The 18,732-nt window shown below is 34.9% G+C and overlaps 1 protein-coding gene across 2 annotated transcripts in view; it reads right to left on the bottom strand.

The window, feature by feature from the left end:
* Ssh2 (slingshot protein phosphatase 2) overlaps positions 1 to 18,732 on the bottom strand; it is a 267,844-nt gene that overhangs the window by 138,405 nt on the left and 110,707 nt on the right. For both annotated transcript variants that reach the window (XM_071603876.1, XM_071603877.1), the window contains one exon: positions 15,004 to 15,047. In XM_071603876.1, coding sequence (XP_071459977.1) covers positions 15,004 to 15,047 — 44 coding nt within the window. The remainder of the gene's footprint in view (positions 1 to 15,003; positions 15,048 to 18,732) is intronic.

Raw genomic sequence — 18,732 nt, 5'->3', positions numbered from 1 at the left:
AGGTCTTTTTCTTCTCTTCAAAAGGCTGCTTGGTTTTGGGAAATTCTCAGTGAAAAATTAACATTGGAACAGTGTGCCACTTATGTTTATTCATATAGTCCTTCTGCCTCAGTGAGTCACAGAAGATTAATAAATATTCCTTGAATGAATTAATCAAGATGATCAATACTTAAAACAAGTTTTTCCAAATAACATCCAATAGCTATGACATTAAGTAATTACCCAGGTTAAATCAGCTTTGACCTACTGACCGGCAAGAAGTTTCTGTTTCTAGTTCAAGATTAGATTTGTACTAAATACAATAATTTAATTTTAATTAATAAATTTGCAACACTAGGGATTGAACCCAGGAGGGCTCTACCACTGAGTTATATTCCCATCCCCTTTTACATTTTATTTTGAGACAGGGTCTTCCAAAATTGCTAAGGCTAGCTTTGGACTTTGAATCTTCCTGCCTCAACCTTCTGAGATTATAGGACTATACCACCACACCTGGCACAATGTTTTAAATTAGTATCTGAAGCCCTCAGCAAATGATTTTTTTTCCTAAAAAAGATATATGTATATATATATATATATATATATATATATATATATATTTTTAGACATTGATGGGCCTTTATTTTGTTCATTTATTTATATGCGGTGCCAAGAATTGAACCCAGTGCCTCACACATGCTAGGCAAGCGCTCTACCACTGAGCCACAACCCCAGCTCCTCAGTAAATGATCTTAATACTATATGATGTCAGGGGTGTCAGTCATAGTATAAAGTTACAGAAATTGAACTGAGTTTGCAAAATTAAACTGAAAAAGAATTTAGATAAGTAATAATGAAAGTACCATCACTTTACATTATTGTCTTGATATTTGGTGCTTAATATTTGTTAGGTTTATCCTATAGTTATTTTACTTCACAAATATACTCTAGGATAGAGAGACAGATGTCATCCTTATTTTACAAATGAGGTTTAGCATGCTATAAAGTGCAAGAAAACTAAAATCAGATCTTCTTACTCTAAATTTTCCCCCCTACCCTGCTTATATCTGCGTAATGAATACATTGCTAGACATCCAGATTTCCCTTTCTGACCTCTTTGGGTATAAAAAGAAAATTCACACTGTATACTGGGAGTCCTTTCTAACTAGAGAGGCTAAAACATAGTGAGTTTTTATCCATAGAAATAATATAACAATGCAGGGCTTGGTGACACATGCCTGTAATCTCAGCAGCTTTGGAGGCTGAGGCAGGAGGATCACAAGTTTGAGGCCAGCCTCAGAAACTTGATGAGGCCCTAAGTAACTTAGCAAGACTCTGTCTTAAAATAAAAAATTAAAAGGGCTGGGGATGTGGCTCAGTGTTAAAGTACCCCTGGCACTGGTACAAAACAACAAAACAAAAAACAATAAATATTTTTTAAAAACTGGTCCTATTCCTTGTCATTACATAGTGTGATAGGAAATAGTTATATACCTATACTCATTTCCTATTTAGTCTTCCCCAACCCCCCAGTATCAGGGATTGAACCCTCCAGTGGTCTATCAGTGAGCTCCACTGACAGCCCCTTTAAAATTTTGATTCATTTTTTCACTAAACTGCTGAGGCTGGCCTTGAACTTGCTATCCTCCTACCTCAGCTTCTAAAAGTTGCTGGGATTACAAGTCTGTACCATGACACCTGCTGTTTAGTCACAATTTATAGTATAGAAACTGTTCTGGGATAAATTTTCACTTTTATCAGGAAAATCTTTTGTTTTTCAGAAGTCTTATTTTCTAAAGACCTGAAGAAAATGTGGCAAATATTTTGGCTATCTTTCTTAACACCGATATTCTAAAAATAATACTAACATTCAACATCTAAGTTTATTAAATGCTCTTTAATTTCACTTTGTAAAAATTCTCCATCAGATATTTATCACCTTTTAAGATCATGAAAGTTAATGAAATATGAATGTTAAATGACATGATATGAAAACACTATAAATTTGAGAGTTAATTCATGTTATAATAGGAAACCTTTCTAGAATGACTATTTCCTTTAAAATAATTTAAAACAAGCATACACAATTTTTTTTACCTTGAAATGTGTGTGTGTGTGTGTGTGTGTGTGCGCGCGCGTGCATGCATATGTACTAAGGTGAAAAAGATCATGTCTATCAGGTGTTTCTATTCCCACAAATATAAGAAGACCAGAAGAAAAATAAAAACTTGACCTACATTGAATTAGGCAGTGTTAAATTAACTGTTCATAATACACCATTCTCAATAGGAATCTTTTCTAAATCTTAATCTTTCTTGTTTTTTAATATCTTTATTTATTTATTTTTATGTGGTGCTGAGGATGGAACCCAGCGCCTCGAACGTGCTAAGTGAGTGCTCTACTGCCAAGCCCCAACCCCAGACTTAATCTTTCATCCAAACAAATAACTTGTAGTGAACAAGAAAAATATATTAATTTATTATTATTATTATTATGCTAGTAATCAAACCTAGGACCTCATGCATACTAGGCAAGTGCCTTACCACTGGACCACATCCCCAGACCAAACTTTATTTTTTATGATCCCTGAATACTTCCTGAAGGAAAGTAAGATTCTAATTTTGGGCTCTGGGGTTAGAGGGTAGAGAAGTGGGACAAATCCTTGGTTCTTATTTGTATTCTACTTAACACAAAGTTAATTACCTTTTACTTAACTGGGAAAATTATTTTGGGAAAAGGTACTAGAACTATAAAAAGCTAATCATCTAGCTGGGTATGGTGGCATGCATGTGCCTGCAGTCCCAGTAGTGGGAGACTAAGATGAAATCTCTTGAGAGCAGGAGTTTGAGATCCTTAGGTAACACAGTGAAACCCCATCTCAAAAAACAAACAAACAAACAAACAATCTCTAATCATAAATTACCTTTAAGTGTGTAAGGTGCCTACTGCTAAACAAGTTTCCTTAGTTTTAATAAGGAAAAAATAATAATTTTTTGAGTCACTGAGTATTACTCAATAGATCTGCAAAAATCAACACAGTTTTTTAAAGTAAAATTAACAGCAAATTCACTAAAACATTTTCATCAGTGAGGAAACTATCCTGGGAATATATCTTTGTTGGGGATGTACACTTGTCCTTTATTTGTACATTCCAATATTTTTTAATTGATAGAAAATTCTTTCCTCTCCTGGATGTATGCAATCAAACTCATTTCCTAGATTTCCTTGGCTATACTGTTTTATCTATAGAACAGGTCTTAACTCAAGACAATGGTCTTGCTGATTTGGTAAAGCCATGCCACCACAAATCTCAGTATTTTATCCTGGCCCTTGAATTTTAATTTGAAACATAATCTGAAAAAAGCTCTTCAAATGCCTCAAAAAGTCTGTTAAGGAAAAGACTTTTGGACCTTTTAGCATGACACATTTCCTACCAAGGTCCTCGGAGCACTTATGCTCCCTGGTCTGGAAGTCTGAAAATCAGTTCAGTGGTGAACTTAGCAAAAAGTGATAGCCCAAAGCCTAGAGACTTCCCAGGGTTGTCCCCCTTCATGTGGTCTGTGTACATAAATAATTTGCTAAGGATTCTTCTTGAATGTGCCACAGTTTAGTCAGCCATACCCAGCTCTCCAAGAGTTCTTTACTTTCAGCCTTTTCACTCTCCTGGAACTTTCTTCCTCTATTACAGTTACACTATTGCCCCATTTCCATTCCTCTGTCCTCAGCCAGAAAAAAATAAATACTACATTAAGTGTGAGTTTATTTTTTCTAACACCTTTCAGTTGGTCAATGAGAACTGAATTAAGGATGTGTTAATGCTTTGTCTTGTGGGAAAAGAATAAAGGGCACAATTCCACAGCTGTCCATGTCTCACTTCTCTGCTAGTTGAGGAATTCTGCCTCAGATCTTTTCACTCTGCAATATGTAACTTCTGCTAAACGTTGGCCCTGGTAATGGGAGAGAAAGTATAGCTGAAAAGAAAGTCTCACTTTCCCCTCTAGTATGCAGTCCACAATAATCTAAAGGGCATATGTCATATCACTAAAAGGAACTGTTACTTAACTCTTACTTAACTGTTACTTAACTATTAACTATTATCAGTATTGATAGGTATTTGACACTTTATTAGTACTTGGATTTTTATAATATAGGAAAATAATTTTTCTAAAAATTGGTTTTACAAAGTCATGAGTTGAGGGGAAATTTACCTTACTTTTTTTTTCTTTTTGCTTATACATAAATAACAACATCTAGAAGGGAAAAAAAGTAAAATTTTTTACCTAGCTTTAAGAGATATATCTAATTTCATTATGTCTATGATAATTAGGTTTACTTTTCAAATCAGATTTTAGAAGCATGCAGGCAAGGTCAGAGAAATGTAAAATAAATAAGGTCTAAGAATACATTCTTCAGAAACCAAAAGCACTTTGGTTTGTAGTGATAATGAAAATTATCACTGCAGTTGAACAGCTAGGAAAAGAGCCTTGCTCTTGGATAGTCAGAATTAATATTATCAAAATGACCATACTTCCAAAAGCACTATACAAATTTAATACAATTCCAATCAAAATCCCAATGACATTCCTCATAGAAATAGAAAAAGCAATCATGAAATTCATCTGGAAAAATAAGAGACCCAGAATAGCTAAAGCAATCCTTAGCAGGAAGAGTAAAGCAGGTGGCATCACTATACCAGACCTTAAACTATACTACAGAGCAGTAGTAACAAAAACAACATGGTATTGGCAGACTGGTAGACCAATGGTACAGAATAGAGGACACAAAGAGCAACCCACAAAACTACAATTATTTTATATTAGACAAAGGTGCCAAGAACATGCATTGAAGAAAAGATAGCTTCTTCAACAAATGGTGCTGGGAAAACTAGAAATCCACATACAACAAAATGAGATTAAACCCCTATCTCTCACCATGCACAAAACTCAGCTCATAATGGATCAAGGACTTAAGAATACAACCAGAGACCCTGTGTCTAATAGAAGAAAAAGTAGGCCCTAATCTCCATCATGTGGGATTAGGCCCCAACTTCCTTAATAAGACTCCTGTGGCACAAGAATTAAAATCAGGAATCAATAAATGGGATGGATTCAAACTAAAAAGCTTCTTCTCAGCAAAAGAAGCAATCTGTGAAGTGAATAGAGAGCCTACATCTTGGGAGCAAATCTTTACCCCTCATACATCAGATGGAGCACTAATCTCCAGGGTATATATAGAACTCAAAAAGCTAAACACCAAAAAACAAAAAACAAACAAAAAAACAACAACAAATAACCCAATCAATAAATGGGCCAAGGACCTGAAGAGACACTTCTCAGAGGATGATGTACAATCAATCAACAAATACATGAAAAATGTTCACCATCACTAGCAATTAAGAGAAATGCAAATCAAAACCACTCTAAGATTTAATCTCACTTCAGTCAGAATGGCAGCTATTATGCATACAAACAACAATAAATGTTGGCGAGATGTGGGGAAAAGGGTACACTCATACCCTGCTGGTAGGACTGCAAATTGGTGCAGATAATATGGAAAGCAGTATGAAGATTTCTTGCAAAATTGGGAATGGAACTACTATTTGACCCAGCTGTCCCTCTCCTCGGTCAATACCCGAAGGACTCAAAAACAGCATACTACAGGGACACAGCCACGTCAATGTTTACAGCAGCATAATTCACAATAGCTAAACTGTCGAACCAACCTAGATGCCCTTCAATAGATGAATGGATAAAAAATGTGGCATACATATACACACAATAGAATATTACTCAGCAGTAAAAGAGAGTAAAATCATGGCATTTGCAGGTAAATGGATGGAGTTGGAGAAGATAATGCTAAGTGAAGTTAGCCAATCCCAAATAACCAAAAGCCAAATGTTTTCTTTGATATAAGAAGGGTGATTCATAGTGGGATAGGGAGGGGAGGCATGGGAGGAATAGATGAACTCTAGATGGGGCAGAGGGGTTGGAGGGGAAGGGAGAGGGAATGGGGTAATTAATGATGGTGGAATGTGATGATAATTACTATCCAAAGTGCATGTATGAAGACATGAATTGGTGTGAATATGCTATGTATACAACCGGAGATATGAAAAACTGTGCTCCATATATTTAATAAGAATTGTAATGCATTCTGCTGTCATATATAAATTTTAAAAATTACATAAAAAAGAAACAGAACAGGAATATTCAAGATTTCAGCAAGTGTCATAATAGCCAAAGCAAAAGAAAGAAGCAAACTGAAGAAGAGAGACAGTACATAGGTCAAGAGGGCTGGAGCATCCAAAGATGTAGCTGCAAAGGACCAACCAGAGATAATCTGCCTCTTTCTTGACCGATTCCTTTACTTGATCCAAAAAAAAAAAAAAAACCAACACAAAATAAATTGGAAAATTGTGTGTTATTTAAAAAAATATACACTTATCTAAGAAGGGATTTTTATTTACAGCAGAAACTCAAGAATGGGGGACAGCTCACTACACCCCCTGGTGGACACACTCTGGACAGAAAGAATAATCCTGCATGGTAGGAAGCACAGTAAAGCTATAGAAAGGTTAATAGCAAAAGACAAACAACTTCAATATTATCAGTTACAGCTAGTTTCTATTACAGCCAGTTTCTACTTTGCCGGGAAAAACTCTCTCTCTGCTCCCCATCCCGCATGTATATATACATATCTCCTATTAGAAAACAATAAATATTTGGCTGCTTTATGAAATGTTTATATCATCACTCTATTTCTTAAAACAAAAAATAGGCAAGGGGGCATTTTACTATCAAATGGGTCAGGAAAAGAAGTTCTTTGTATTTGTAACTTTTCTGTAAGTAGAGTGGTTCAAAACTTAAAAAAATAATAAAAAGGTTAGGATTAAATTATCAGCTCATATTTACAAGGGGCCTTCCTTTTCCCTACTTTTTTAAGTACAACACTCATAATCTTTAGGTTACTATATTTTAATATATCCTTTAACTGGAATAAGTATATATTTTAAAATATTTTTAAATGTTTATGGACCTTTATTTTATTCATTTATTTTTATGTGGTGCTGAGAATCGAACCCAGTGCTTCACACATGCTAGGCAAGCGCCTCTACCATTGAGCCACAACCCCAACCCTTGGAACATATATTGACAAGAAGTATATTAGCCCTCCTTTCACAGATGCAAGATGAGTAGTATAATATATTATCATAATGTATTTTAAAACATTTTATAACAGCTTTATTTATATAACTCACATAACATAAAATTCACTTTTTTAATCCACAGCTGGGGATCAAACACAGGGCCTTGAACATGCTAGGCAAGTGCTCTACCACTGAGCTGTATCGTACCCAGCCTTTAAGATTTTATTTTGAGACATAGTCTCGTTAAGTTACCCAGGCTGGCCTCAAACTTGAGATCCTCCTGCCTCATCCTCCTGAGTAGCTAGGATTACAGGCATACATCACCATGCCTGTCTGTCATCATATTTAAATTCATAGAAAATATTATATATACAAATAGACTAAAATTAAAGGAAGATGTAGTCATACCTCAAAGGTAAGAACAAAATGGCAAATGGAAGATTAAAAAAACAAACAAACATGATGATGTACCAGAAATAAATATCTGGAGGAAAAATTTGGTCACAAATTAACAACACAGTGCCAATGCAAAACTATCTCATATCCAAGGACATGTCCTTATTCTTGAAGGGGGAAGACACTGGTGCTGGGAAATTGAACACAGAGCCTTGCCCATGCCATTCTAAACTGAGCTATATCCTGAGCAAACCCCTGTTTAAACTGTATTCAAATTGTTTCTATTTGAAATATTGTCCTGTGTTTCATATGTTCAAAGTGGAACTTTTCATATATCTTCTCACAAGAGTTCTTTTTTTCAACTATATTATTTCTACAAAAGATAAATATTCTTGTATTCTTTTGTGTGTGTGTGTGTGTGTGTGGTGCTGGGGATTGAACCCAGGGCCTTGTGCATGCGAGGCAAGCACTCTATCATTTATCTGAGCTAAATGCCCAGCCCAACATTCTTGTATTTTAATTCATTCATTTAGTAAGCATTTACTAAGTGCCAAATATATGCTAACTACTGGGGATACCAAGATAAAGCAGTTTCTGTCCTGATGATGCTCTCAGATGCAGTTTAGCCTTTTGCCTAAATTACTGCAAGTCTCCTAAGTAGTTTTCCTACCTACCTTCATGCCCCATATGACATTGCCAGACTCTCTTTCTGGAAGTTATGCAATTCTTTTTCATACAGATCTATCAAATCAAAACTCCTATGCTTTTAAGATAATAGGCAATTATTTTATTACTGTCCCTAAAACACATTAGCACCTATTTCCAGACTTCCTTTCACTCTTCATCCACTTGTGTTTGAAGTGCTCTTCTGTTCTCCTATCTAAATCCCATTCTTTCATCAAGACCCAACTCTTCCAAAATACCTCTTATACATTGTTCCCTCCCCTCTACTGCAAATTTTATTTTCATTGCTATGTTTTTAAAATCTGGGGAGAAGATCAAGTTTTCAAAGGTGTAGATTTTTTAAAGTAGATGGTGAATAGATCTTTTTTATCCATGAGAGACTTGAGGAATAAATTAATCTTAAAAAGAGTAAAAAATAATTTCTTCACTCTTGGAATAATTAAAAGATTTTGTAACCTACTATGTGTTGAGATGGAAAAGGTAAAAATGGTATTGAATGGCTTAAGCATCCATTTGGGTTTTGTTTGTTTGGGTTTGTTTGAAAATTTGGGTTTTTGTTTGTCTGTTTGAAAAGGACAATTTCCCTTGATTTTTGATATATTATTGTACAATTCTATAAACTGCTGGTTCCAAGACAATTTCCTAAAAGTCATTCTTTATTTTATATAATTTTTAGCTTGGAGATAGTATACAGAGGAATGGAAGAACTTTACTACAATTAAAATATTTATTTTCTAGGAGCCCAAAGTACTTTGTTTCTTATCATTGTTATTCATCTTTAAAGAAGTGTCTTGAGATTTCAAAAATCTTTTTCAGTGGTATATTCCCTTTGTTCATTTTTACTTATAATTTTATTAGGTTGGCTCATATGAGAGCTCTTTATAGATCAGAATGGCTAAATATTGATATTTTATGTTTTTGTTTTATAGTTACATTCCCGGTTGTTCTCCAGTTAGTAAAGTAGGTCATCATTCAAGAAGGAAAGCTGTGAGTTGATAAATATGCAAAGGAAAACTGGCATTCAAACTTAACCAATTATCTTTTACCAAAAAGTTAATAGTATACAATCTGATTTTCTGTAATTATGTTATATTTTTATGACTAACCTCTGAGAAAGAAAATATAGCCAGAATTAAAAATGTATATAACATGAAACCATCTTAATCTTTTTATGTTTTTTTGCTACCAGAGATTGAACTCAGGGGCATTCAACCATTGAGTCACATCCCCAGCCCTACTTTGTAGTTTATTTAGAGACAGGATCTCACTGAGTTGCTTAGTGCCTCACCATTGCTGAGACTGGCTTTGAACTCTGAGATCCTCCTGCCTCAGCCTCACGAGCCACTTGTATTATAGGTGTGTGCCACCACACCTGGCTCTTATACTTTTGATTTGCATTTCCCTAATGACTAGTGATGTTGAGCTTATTAGCCATTTGCATGTCTTCTTTTGGTGAAATATTCATTCAAATTCTTTTCCTTTTTAAAATAATTTTAATTAAAAATAATTTCTGTTTTTTTTAATATGCCATTAGAATTGTATAACTGCCAGAAAGAGAGTCTGGCAATGTCATATAGGGCATGAGTGTAGGTAGGAAAACTACTTAGGAGACTGTTGCAGTAATTTAGGCAAAAGGCTAGACTCCATCTGAGAGAAGCACTAGGATAGAAATTGCTTTATCTTGGTATCCACAACAGTGTGATGGTTAATTTTACTTATCAATTTGACTGAGCTACAGGGTCCCCAGATACCTGGTTAAACATTATTCTGACTGTGAAGGTGTTTCTAGATGATATTAAACATTTGACTTAGACCCAATGAAGTAGATTTCTCTTCCCAATATGGGTAGGCCTCACTCAAGTCACTGAAGATGTGAATAGAACAAAAGGCTGAGTAACAAATAATTCTCTTTGCCTGACAGGATTTGAGCAAAAACACTGGTTTTCTGCTTTTGGACTCAGACTAAGACTGGAACTCACATTATTGGCTGTCCTGATTCTTAGGCCTTTGGACTTGGACTGAAATTATACAATTAGTTTTCCTGCATCTCCAATGTGCAGATCTTGGTACTTTTCATTTTCCATGACCATGTAAAGCCACCTTCTTTTAATAAATCTCACCCTCTACCCTCCCCCCACACACATACCCTGCCTGCCTCCCCCCCTCCCTCCCCCACCTCACACAAACACATCTGCTATTGGTCTGATTTCCTTGGAGAATTCTGACTAATAAAGATTTTGGGGGGCTGGGGATGTGGCTCAAGTGGTAGCGCGCTCGCCTGGCATGCGTGCCGCCCGGGTTTGATCCTCAGCACCACATACAAACAAAGATGTTGTGTCCGCCGAAAACTAAAAAATAAATATTAAAAAAAATTCTCTCTCCCTCCCTCTGTCTTACAAAAAAAAAAAAAAAAAAAGATTTTGGTACTGAGAAGTGGAGTAGTGCTATAACAAATACCTAAAAAAAAGTGGAAGTGCCTTTGTAACTGAGTAATGGATAGAGGCTGGAAGAGTTCTAAGATGCATGCTAGAAAAACAAAACAAGATACTATGAAGGATCTGCTAAAGGGAATTCTCATAAGGGCTCAGAAAGAACAAAGGAGAGCTAGAGAGAATATTTCTATCTTCTTAATGACATAAATAAATCATGAACAGAATATTGGCAGACACATGGATGGAAAAGCCCATTCTGTTGAGGTCTTGGATGGACTAAGGAACATTAGAGGACACTGGAGAAAAGGTGATCCTTGTTATAAACTGGCAAATAACTTGGCTGAATTGTGTTTGTTTTCTAGTGTTTCATGGAAAGTAGAACTTAGGAGCAACAGAATTAGATATTTAGTTTAAAGGATTTCTAAGTAAAGTGCTAAAGGAGTACTTCTTTTTGAATGTTTATAGTAAAATTCAAGAAGAGAAAAATGAAGAAGAAATTGTTAAACAAAGAGGAACCAAAACTTAGATTCTATCAGTTTGACTATATTTCAAGAAATGAGAAACTATTTGGAGAACACCAAAGATGTGGCTGATATACCATTTGATAAGGAGGTGAATATGAGTGACTCGTCATCCCTCTTAATAAAAGACAGGAGACATATGATATTATGCAATCGGAAACACTATCAGCTGGAACTAAAGGAAACAGAAAATGAGACGTAATGAAGGAAAGCTGTGAATATTCCTCTCCCTTCCAAAAAAGGGAAGAACCCCTAAAGCAATTCAGAGGTAATCAGGGCTGCTACTCCCACCCCAGGCCCAGAGTGGGACTTAGGGAGTAAGTTTGTTGGGGCTTGGGGAGTAAAGCTGCCTCTACCTCAATTTGAAAGTATGGGACCACACCCAGCAGAGTTGAGAAACTGGGCCATTCCATGGATATTGAGAATAGAGCCTCAAATGAAATAGGATTATTCTCAAGTTTTAAGACCTAATGGAATTTGCCTTGCTAAGTGTTGGACTTATTTAGGACACAACACTCCTACCTTCCTTTTGATTTCCCCCTTTCAGAATGAAAACATGTTTCCTATGCCTGTGCCACCAACGTATTTTGGAACATTTCTTCAGTATAGGAAAATTCTTACTCAAAGCCAGATTAATTGATAGAGATGGAGTTTGGTTCAAGATGAATCATACCTGGTCTTATTCATATTTAGATAAAATTTTGGACTTTAGACTTTAGAATTAATGCTAGAACATGTTAAGATTTTGGGGATGTAGGAAGAATAATTTTTTTTTTTTTTTGGTTCCAGGGCTTGATCCCAGGGATGCTTAACTACTGAGTCACATCACAGCCCTCTTTATTCTTTATTTTAAGGCAGGGCCTCACTAAGTTGCTTAGACTGGCTTCAAACTCTTGATCCTCCTGCCTCAGCCACCCAAATGTGGGGATTACAGGCAGGTGCCTCCACACCCAGCAGAATGGATATATCTTGCATGTGAGAAGGAAATGAATTTATGGGCCCAGGGATGGAAAGTAGAACTTATGTTATGGTTTCATGGTAAAAAGTTACAGCCTGAATGTTTGTATTCCCACTCCCCCAAATTCATATGTTGAGGTCTTAACCTTCAATGTGATAGAATTCAGAGATGGGGCCTTTGGGGAAGTAATTAGGATTAGAAGAGGTCATGAGGGCAGGCCACCCATAATGGGATTAGTGTCCTTATTTGAGGAAGAGACCAGAGTTCTCTCTTTCTGCCATTGAGGACACTGAAAGAAGGTGGCTGTGGCAAGCCAGGAAGAGAGCTCTCACCAGAGAACTGGTGAATCTGCCAGCATTTTGATCTTGAACTTCCCAGGTTCCAGAACTATGAGAAATAAATATCTGTTGTTTAAAGCCACCCAGTCTAGACATTTTGCTATAGCAACCTGAATCAACATTGATTAGTTATTGTTGAATTTTAAGAGATCTTTATATATTTTTGGATATTAACCCCTTATCAGCTGTATGATTTGCAAATATTTTCTTGCATTCTGTGGGTTACTTTTTCTTTCTGTTGACTCTGTCCTTTTATAAAAATTTTATTAAATCTTTTCTTTTTCCTTTAATACTAGGGATTAAACCCAGGAACCTAGGCATGTTGAGCAAGTACTTTATCATTGAGTTACACCTCAACCCCAGTTTTAAATTTAGATGTAATCTAATTTATTTTTGTTCTTATTGTTGCCTGTAAACATTGGTCTTTAAAGTCATCATAATTTTCTGATTATATTAAAAGATTACTTTTAACTTATGATTTTCAATAAGCAATATTTGTTTAAAAAATTTTTTTTAATCACCTGAAACTTCCTTTAATTGTAATGATATGCTGTTTACTATTCAAGGCCCTACTACAAATCACATTTGAACTCACAAAGTGGCAAGATGAATTTAGGCAGGTTCGATGAAAAGACTCAATGATAGTTTATTCTGTGGTAAGTTGTCGTGGGCCAGCCTGGGCTGTGTGTGTGAGCTGTGAGCATTCTGAGTGCATGAGTGGACTGGATTGATGTTGCTGCTCTGTCTGGGCTGTGCACATATGTGTCCTTTTCTCTTGCTCTGCCTTTTGATCCCACACAGCACCTGAGATGGGTGTGACTTGCCCAGATGTCAATCAATCTACTGACCACAAGATATCACGAAACTAGACTCAACCCCCTGAAACCTGACCCTTCGCCTTATTTGGAAAGAACATTCCATCCAACCTCCCTTTGTGTGTCTCCCCATATAAAAATAAAAAATTCAGGTGGCTCTCTCTCTTCTAACAGACCCCTAAGGTCTAGAGCCCTCCTGGATTTTGAAAAGGTATTTTTGTGTGCTTGTATGCTTTCTTCACCAATTTCCTCAGTTACTGATGTAGTCAGATTTTGTGAACCCAGCATAGGTTGCCAGCTTGATTAGATGGTGACAGTAAATGATGGAGAATGCCAGAATGATTTTTAGTAGCAAAAAATTTTTAGTAGCAAACAGACAAAAGTCAACCTCTTCCACACCATCGAAGGACATTCAATTGCAAGTAAGAAAATTACTTTGAGTTAGGCTAAAGCCATTATACTGAGAAACAGCCCGACAGATTGACTGTATTATAAGACGAGAAAAATATGATTTTCAAAAACGGGTGCTACTAGGTTTTTCTTTATTTCTTATTTCTATAAGTGATCCTTTTCTTGTGAATAGAAGTTTGCAAAAATTCTCTGCTGCACAGATTAATGAATTATTGCCAACAACTTTAAAACAGGTCTTTGGTTCTTTTTTTAAAAAAATATATTTTTAGTTGTAGATGTACACAATACCTTTATTTTATTTATTTTTATGTAGTGCTGAGAATTGAACTCAGTGCCTCATATGTACTAGGTGAGCACTCTATCACTGAGCTACAACCCCAGCCCCAGTCTTTTGGTTCTTAATGACATGACAACTCAGTACCATGAATAATAGAATAGATTTTCATTGTTTCATCATTATGTAATTTTTTGGACAGAAATTATTCCAGTGGATTCTAAGTCAATACATAAAGCTTGAAGTTAATCCAAACATCTTTAAATTTGACATACTAGAAATTTCAAGATCCTTTGGAATCTTTTTTCATTCTAATGGGAATAAAGTTATGATTCCTCTGATAAAACTTCCATTGGGTTTCTACCTCTTAACCCTATGCAAAAGAAGGGCATTTTACTGTCAGATCTTCCTTAACAGAGAGTAAGAAATTAAGCTTTAAGCAAAAATTTATATGAAGACCAAGACAGGAAAAATATTGACAGTAGCCTCAGTTACTGATGAAAAGGAACTATGTTTATTTAAAGTTGTAGTGTAAAAGAAGAAAGTATATATCAAGAAATTTCCGATAATTAATCATTAAAGACACATTCCCTTTAGCCAGGGTTTTACAATGAGCATGCACATTGTATTCATTTTTTGTATCATGTGAAATGGCTCACTGATTGAATTTAGAGGATACAAGTTTTGTTAATATTTAAATGACTATCTAGAATTTACCAGAACTCACTCTTGTGTGAATACTTGGTTTTAAAGACAATTTAAATGAAATAACAGAAATGTTTTTTTTTTGCAGCAATGGTGTGGAGATACAACCTAGGGCCTTGTGCATGCTACAGAAGAACTCTCTCCCACTGAGTCTGCATCTTTTAAAACAATCAATCATTTTAAATACTTCTGAGTCAGTAATTGGTTTCTTAAAGCAGTCCCATTTTTGAAAGATCAATGAAGCATCTTAGGAATCCAGGATAAACTAATTTGACAAGACCAAATACAATTTCTAGAAAAAAACAACTACCAAAATATTATATGATATAATGAATACACATACCTCCTGGGCTGTGATCGGCATTCTTCCTCCCCACTATCTGCCTCCTGTATAAATAGAACATGAAAAAAAAATTAAAACCTAAAGTTTCATATCATGGTATCACCAATGAAAATTTTACTAAGTTTTATATGTGGGAATAGCGTATTTATATTGTTCCGCACTTAAACTAAATTCTCTTCATAAAAGGTGACTTCTTCCAACCCAGTGGGTTGATGCCATTGAAATTTACTCCTGGAGGAAATAACATCAGTTTACAAATAAATTTCATTGATAACAAAGTGCTACTCATTAAAACAACTAGCTCTGAAAAACAATTGAACATATTATGTTATTTTTGTGCTACTTTAACTCCAAAATAAGTGACTAACAGCAAAAATTTCAAGATGACCTATGATTCTGATCTCCAAAGAACAACCTAAAAAATGTACCACTTCCAAGTGCTCCTGATCAAATCACTATCACCATCAACATAGTGGCTACTGCTTATTGAGAACTTCCACCGTGCCAGGCACTGTGCACAACACTTTAAGTACCTACTTATTTATAAACTATAATAATGGAACTATATTTTCACTGATTCTCATACACATATAACAAAGAATAAATTGATATAAAAAAGCACTTAATAGTTTAACTGCAGTATTTATGGTTGTTTTTTTTTTTTTTTTTTTTTTTTTTAGTAGCACATAGTCTTAGAACTTTTTAATGTGTGTGCTATACTGGATTGTGTGTGCTAGGCAAGCACTCTACCACTGAGCTATATCCCCAGCCCCATAGTCTATGACAATTTAGAGTTAATGGATACTTTCAAATAGAACAAACTAAAATTCATAAAAAGGAAATAAATTGTCCAGGTAAACGCACACGATGAAGCCAGAATTAAAACAAACAATATAATGCCTCCCAATTGGTTAAAAACCAATTTACCTCTCCCTAGCCATAGTTAGGAATTAGTATATATTACCATATTATATATATTACTAATCTTCACAGAGAAAAGAATATCAACATGAAGAAAAAGTGATAAATGATGATAAAATTAATGATACTGAATTTTTTCCTTTAAATTTGCTCCTTGACATTTCATTCATTCATTCATGGTACTAGGGATTGAACCCAGGAGTGCTTTATCACTGAGCTACATCCTCAGCCCTTTCTTTTTTATTTTGAGACAAGGTCTCCCTAAGTTGCTTAGGCCCTAAATTGCAGAGGCTGGCTTTGAACTTGAAACCCTGCCTCAGCTTCCTGAGTTGCTGGGATTTACAGACATACATCACTGCACTGTACTGATATTTTATACATGTTCTCCCATTGCTTTTGCCCTATCTGGCATACACAGAAATAGGAAGAGAAAAATAATCTCAAACAATATGTGGACTGTCTGCCAATGACCCATTTATATTTTCTAGTTTATGTAGCCATCCCCATTTACCTCTGAACTATTCTGTCTCCATTCCAAGTCACAGTCAGACTTTTATTCCTCCATTATTTTCACATAAATAAAGTTGCCCAAGGGAGGAGAGCTGAGCTGATAGTCATTGCTGAGATCTGAACACCTAAAGCCCTTTGTGCAATCCATTTCAAGTCCCTTCCCAGTCTCTCCATTGCCATCTATCAATCGCTTTTGTTCCTACATCATTTGTGTGAGCCATAGGAAATGGGGATTAATAATTATTTACAAATTGTATAAAAACAATTTTAATTTTAAGGATGCTTACAATTTCCCCCAAAGGAAGAACAGACATTCTACTCCCAGAGGGAGGACAGGTACAATATGCATTATATAGAGCATTATACTTTTTGCCTGTAGGAGAAGTTTTAGGTTCAGAAGATATTTAGCAACTCAAAAAGAAAGGCATTAAAATGAGAAAGAACTGTCTCTGGAATCAAAGGTCAAAACCTGGAAAAATAAAATGAAAAGATTCAAAAAAGCAAATGTAGATGTACTATTTTTGTGTCCAAGGGAACTGTAATAAATAGAAATAATTTCCTGGAAATTATTTCCTATTTAACAAATAGTATTTCATTATTATTATTGATTAACAGACCTCAAATTCTGATGTACTCCTCTCAAATTATTTTTATTGCATGAAATATTATATAAGGAAGAATGTATTCAACACATATTTAAGTTATGAGATACAATAGTAAAATGAATATCTGTGAATGTCATTCCACCTTAGGGCTGGAATAATATCGACCTTTGCATCCACCTGTGTACTTATTTCCTATTTCCTATCCCATGTACTAGTATCCTGAAGTTTATAAATATCTTGCTTTCACCCCATTTTATTATAAAAAATTTCAAACATACAGGAGTCTGTATGTCCACCATCAAGATTCTAGCATGAATACTGTCTATACTTGCTTTTTCACATATCTGTTCATCTATCAATCCATAAACCCATATTTATATAAGTATTCTTGTACTTAAATACATGTCACTAATTAAAATTCAGTATTTCGTTATAGTTCTTTTTTTTTTTCTTTAAGGTAAAACTTAAAATGAAATGCACACTTTTTTTTTTTTTTTTTTTTTTTTGCAGTGGGATCAAAGCCAGGGGCATTCTTCCACTCAGCTACATCCCCAGCCCTTTTTATTTTTCATTTTGAGATAGGGTCTGTTCCATATATTCCTTTTTACCCATGAAGTCTTTATTCTTCGAGTTTGGGTATTATAGTACTATACAGTACCATTGTTAGCTTTCATTAATGGGACCATATGACCAAGTCCTTTAAAACTTATTTTGAATTGAGTTTCAAACTTTTGAAAGTGCAAGGATTCAATTTTAAAGTTGGAATCCCATGAAATGTGTTTTCTTCATTAGGAGTAACATCATAACTCTTCACATAGATGTTACACTAGTAGCAGAAAATCCTATTGACTTCCTCTCACCCATCTCAAATACCTTCAGTGAAATTGATTTAAGGGTAGTGGGATATTCCATTTAATAAACCAGGTTTAGAACATTATTTTCTCTACTATAGGCCCTCCCTCAAAAAAGTTTTTTTCTTGGATTTTTTTTCCCAATATTCAGACTTTGAAATTTGTAATTACAACCAAGTACTTATCATAGCTGAAAGATTTCTGGTGGCTTAAAATTTACTAGCACTTAATGAAGATACACTTATTACTGAAAAAAACCATTATGCTAGATTAGTAGGAAGAGTCAGGTTGTAACATCTATTACTTTTGAGCCAGAAGTATTCTTTCATAATAAGATGCTGACCTGAATCAACATTATAAAAGAATACTTCTGGCTTATTAAAAAAAGAAAGAAAGAAAGTTGTAAATTCTTAAATTAATGTTGGCCTTGTTTCCAAGTCCTGTCTTGCATTTTGTTGTTCTATACTTCCTGACCACTCTTACAAAAAGCTTACAAGCCTCTGAAGAAACTGGAATAGGCTGTTATTTTCTCAAGGTTTACAAATTAAGTGATTGATTTTTAATGTATTCTCTACTATTTTGATTTTTAGATTTTCTTAATATTTAAAGATGTGCCTTTTATTAGATAATGTTAATTTACGAATGTAATAATGTTATTTCACAATTATAAAATGTTACATGATCATGGGTGTGGCATTCTTGAAAGAATCTTCACAAAAGATGTGAAAGGAAAGTAGTTTTCCTAAAACTCATGGCTCTGATTGCACAGTCCAATTTGCTTTTGATGTTTCTATGTCAAAGCAAAGGTCACTTTCTTTTAAGGCTATTTTCAGAACTTGTCT

The sequence above is a fragment of the Marmota flaviventris genome, chromosome 17 (assembly GCF_047511675.1).
Source record: "Marmota flaviventris isolate mMarFla1 chromosome 17, mMarFla1.hap1, whole genome shotgun sequence".
NCBI classification, from domain to species: Eukaryota; Metazoa; Chordata; class Mammalia; order Rodentia; family Sciuridae; genus Marmota; species Marmota flaviventris.
The sequence above is the reverse complement of the archived record's forward strand: the minus strand, read 5'-3'. Positions and strand labels throughout refer to the sequence as shown.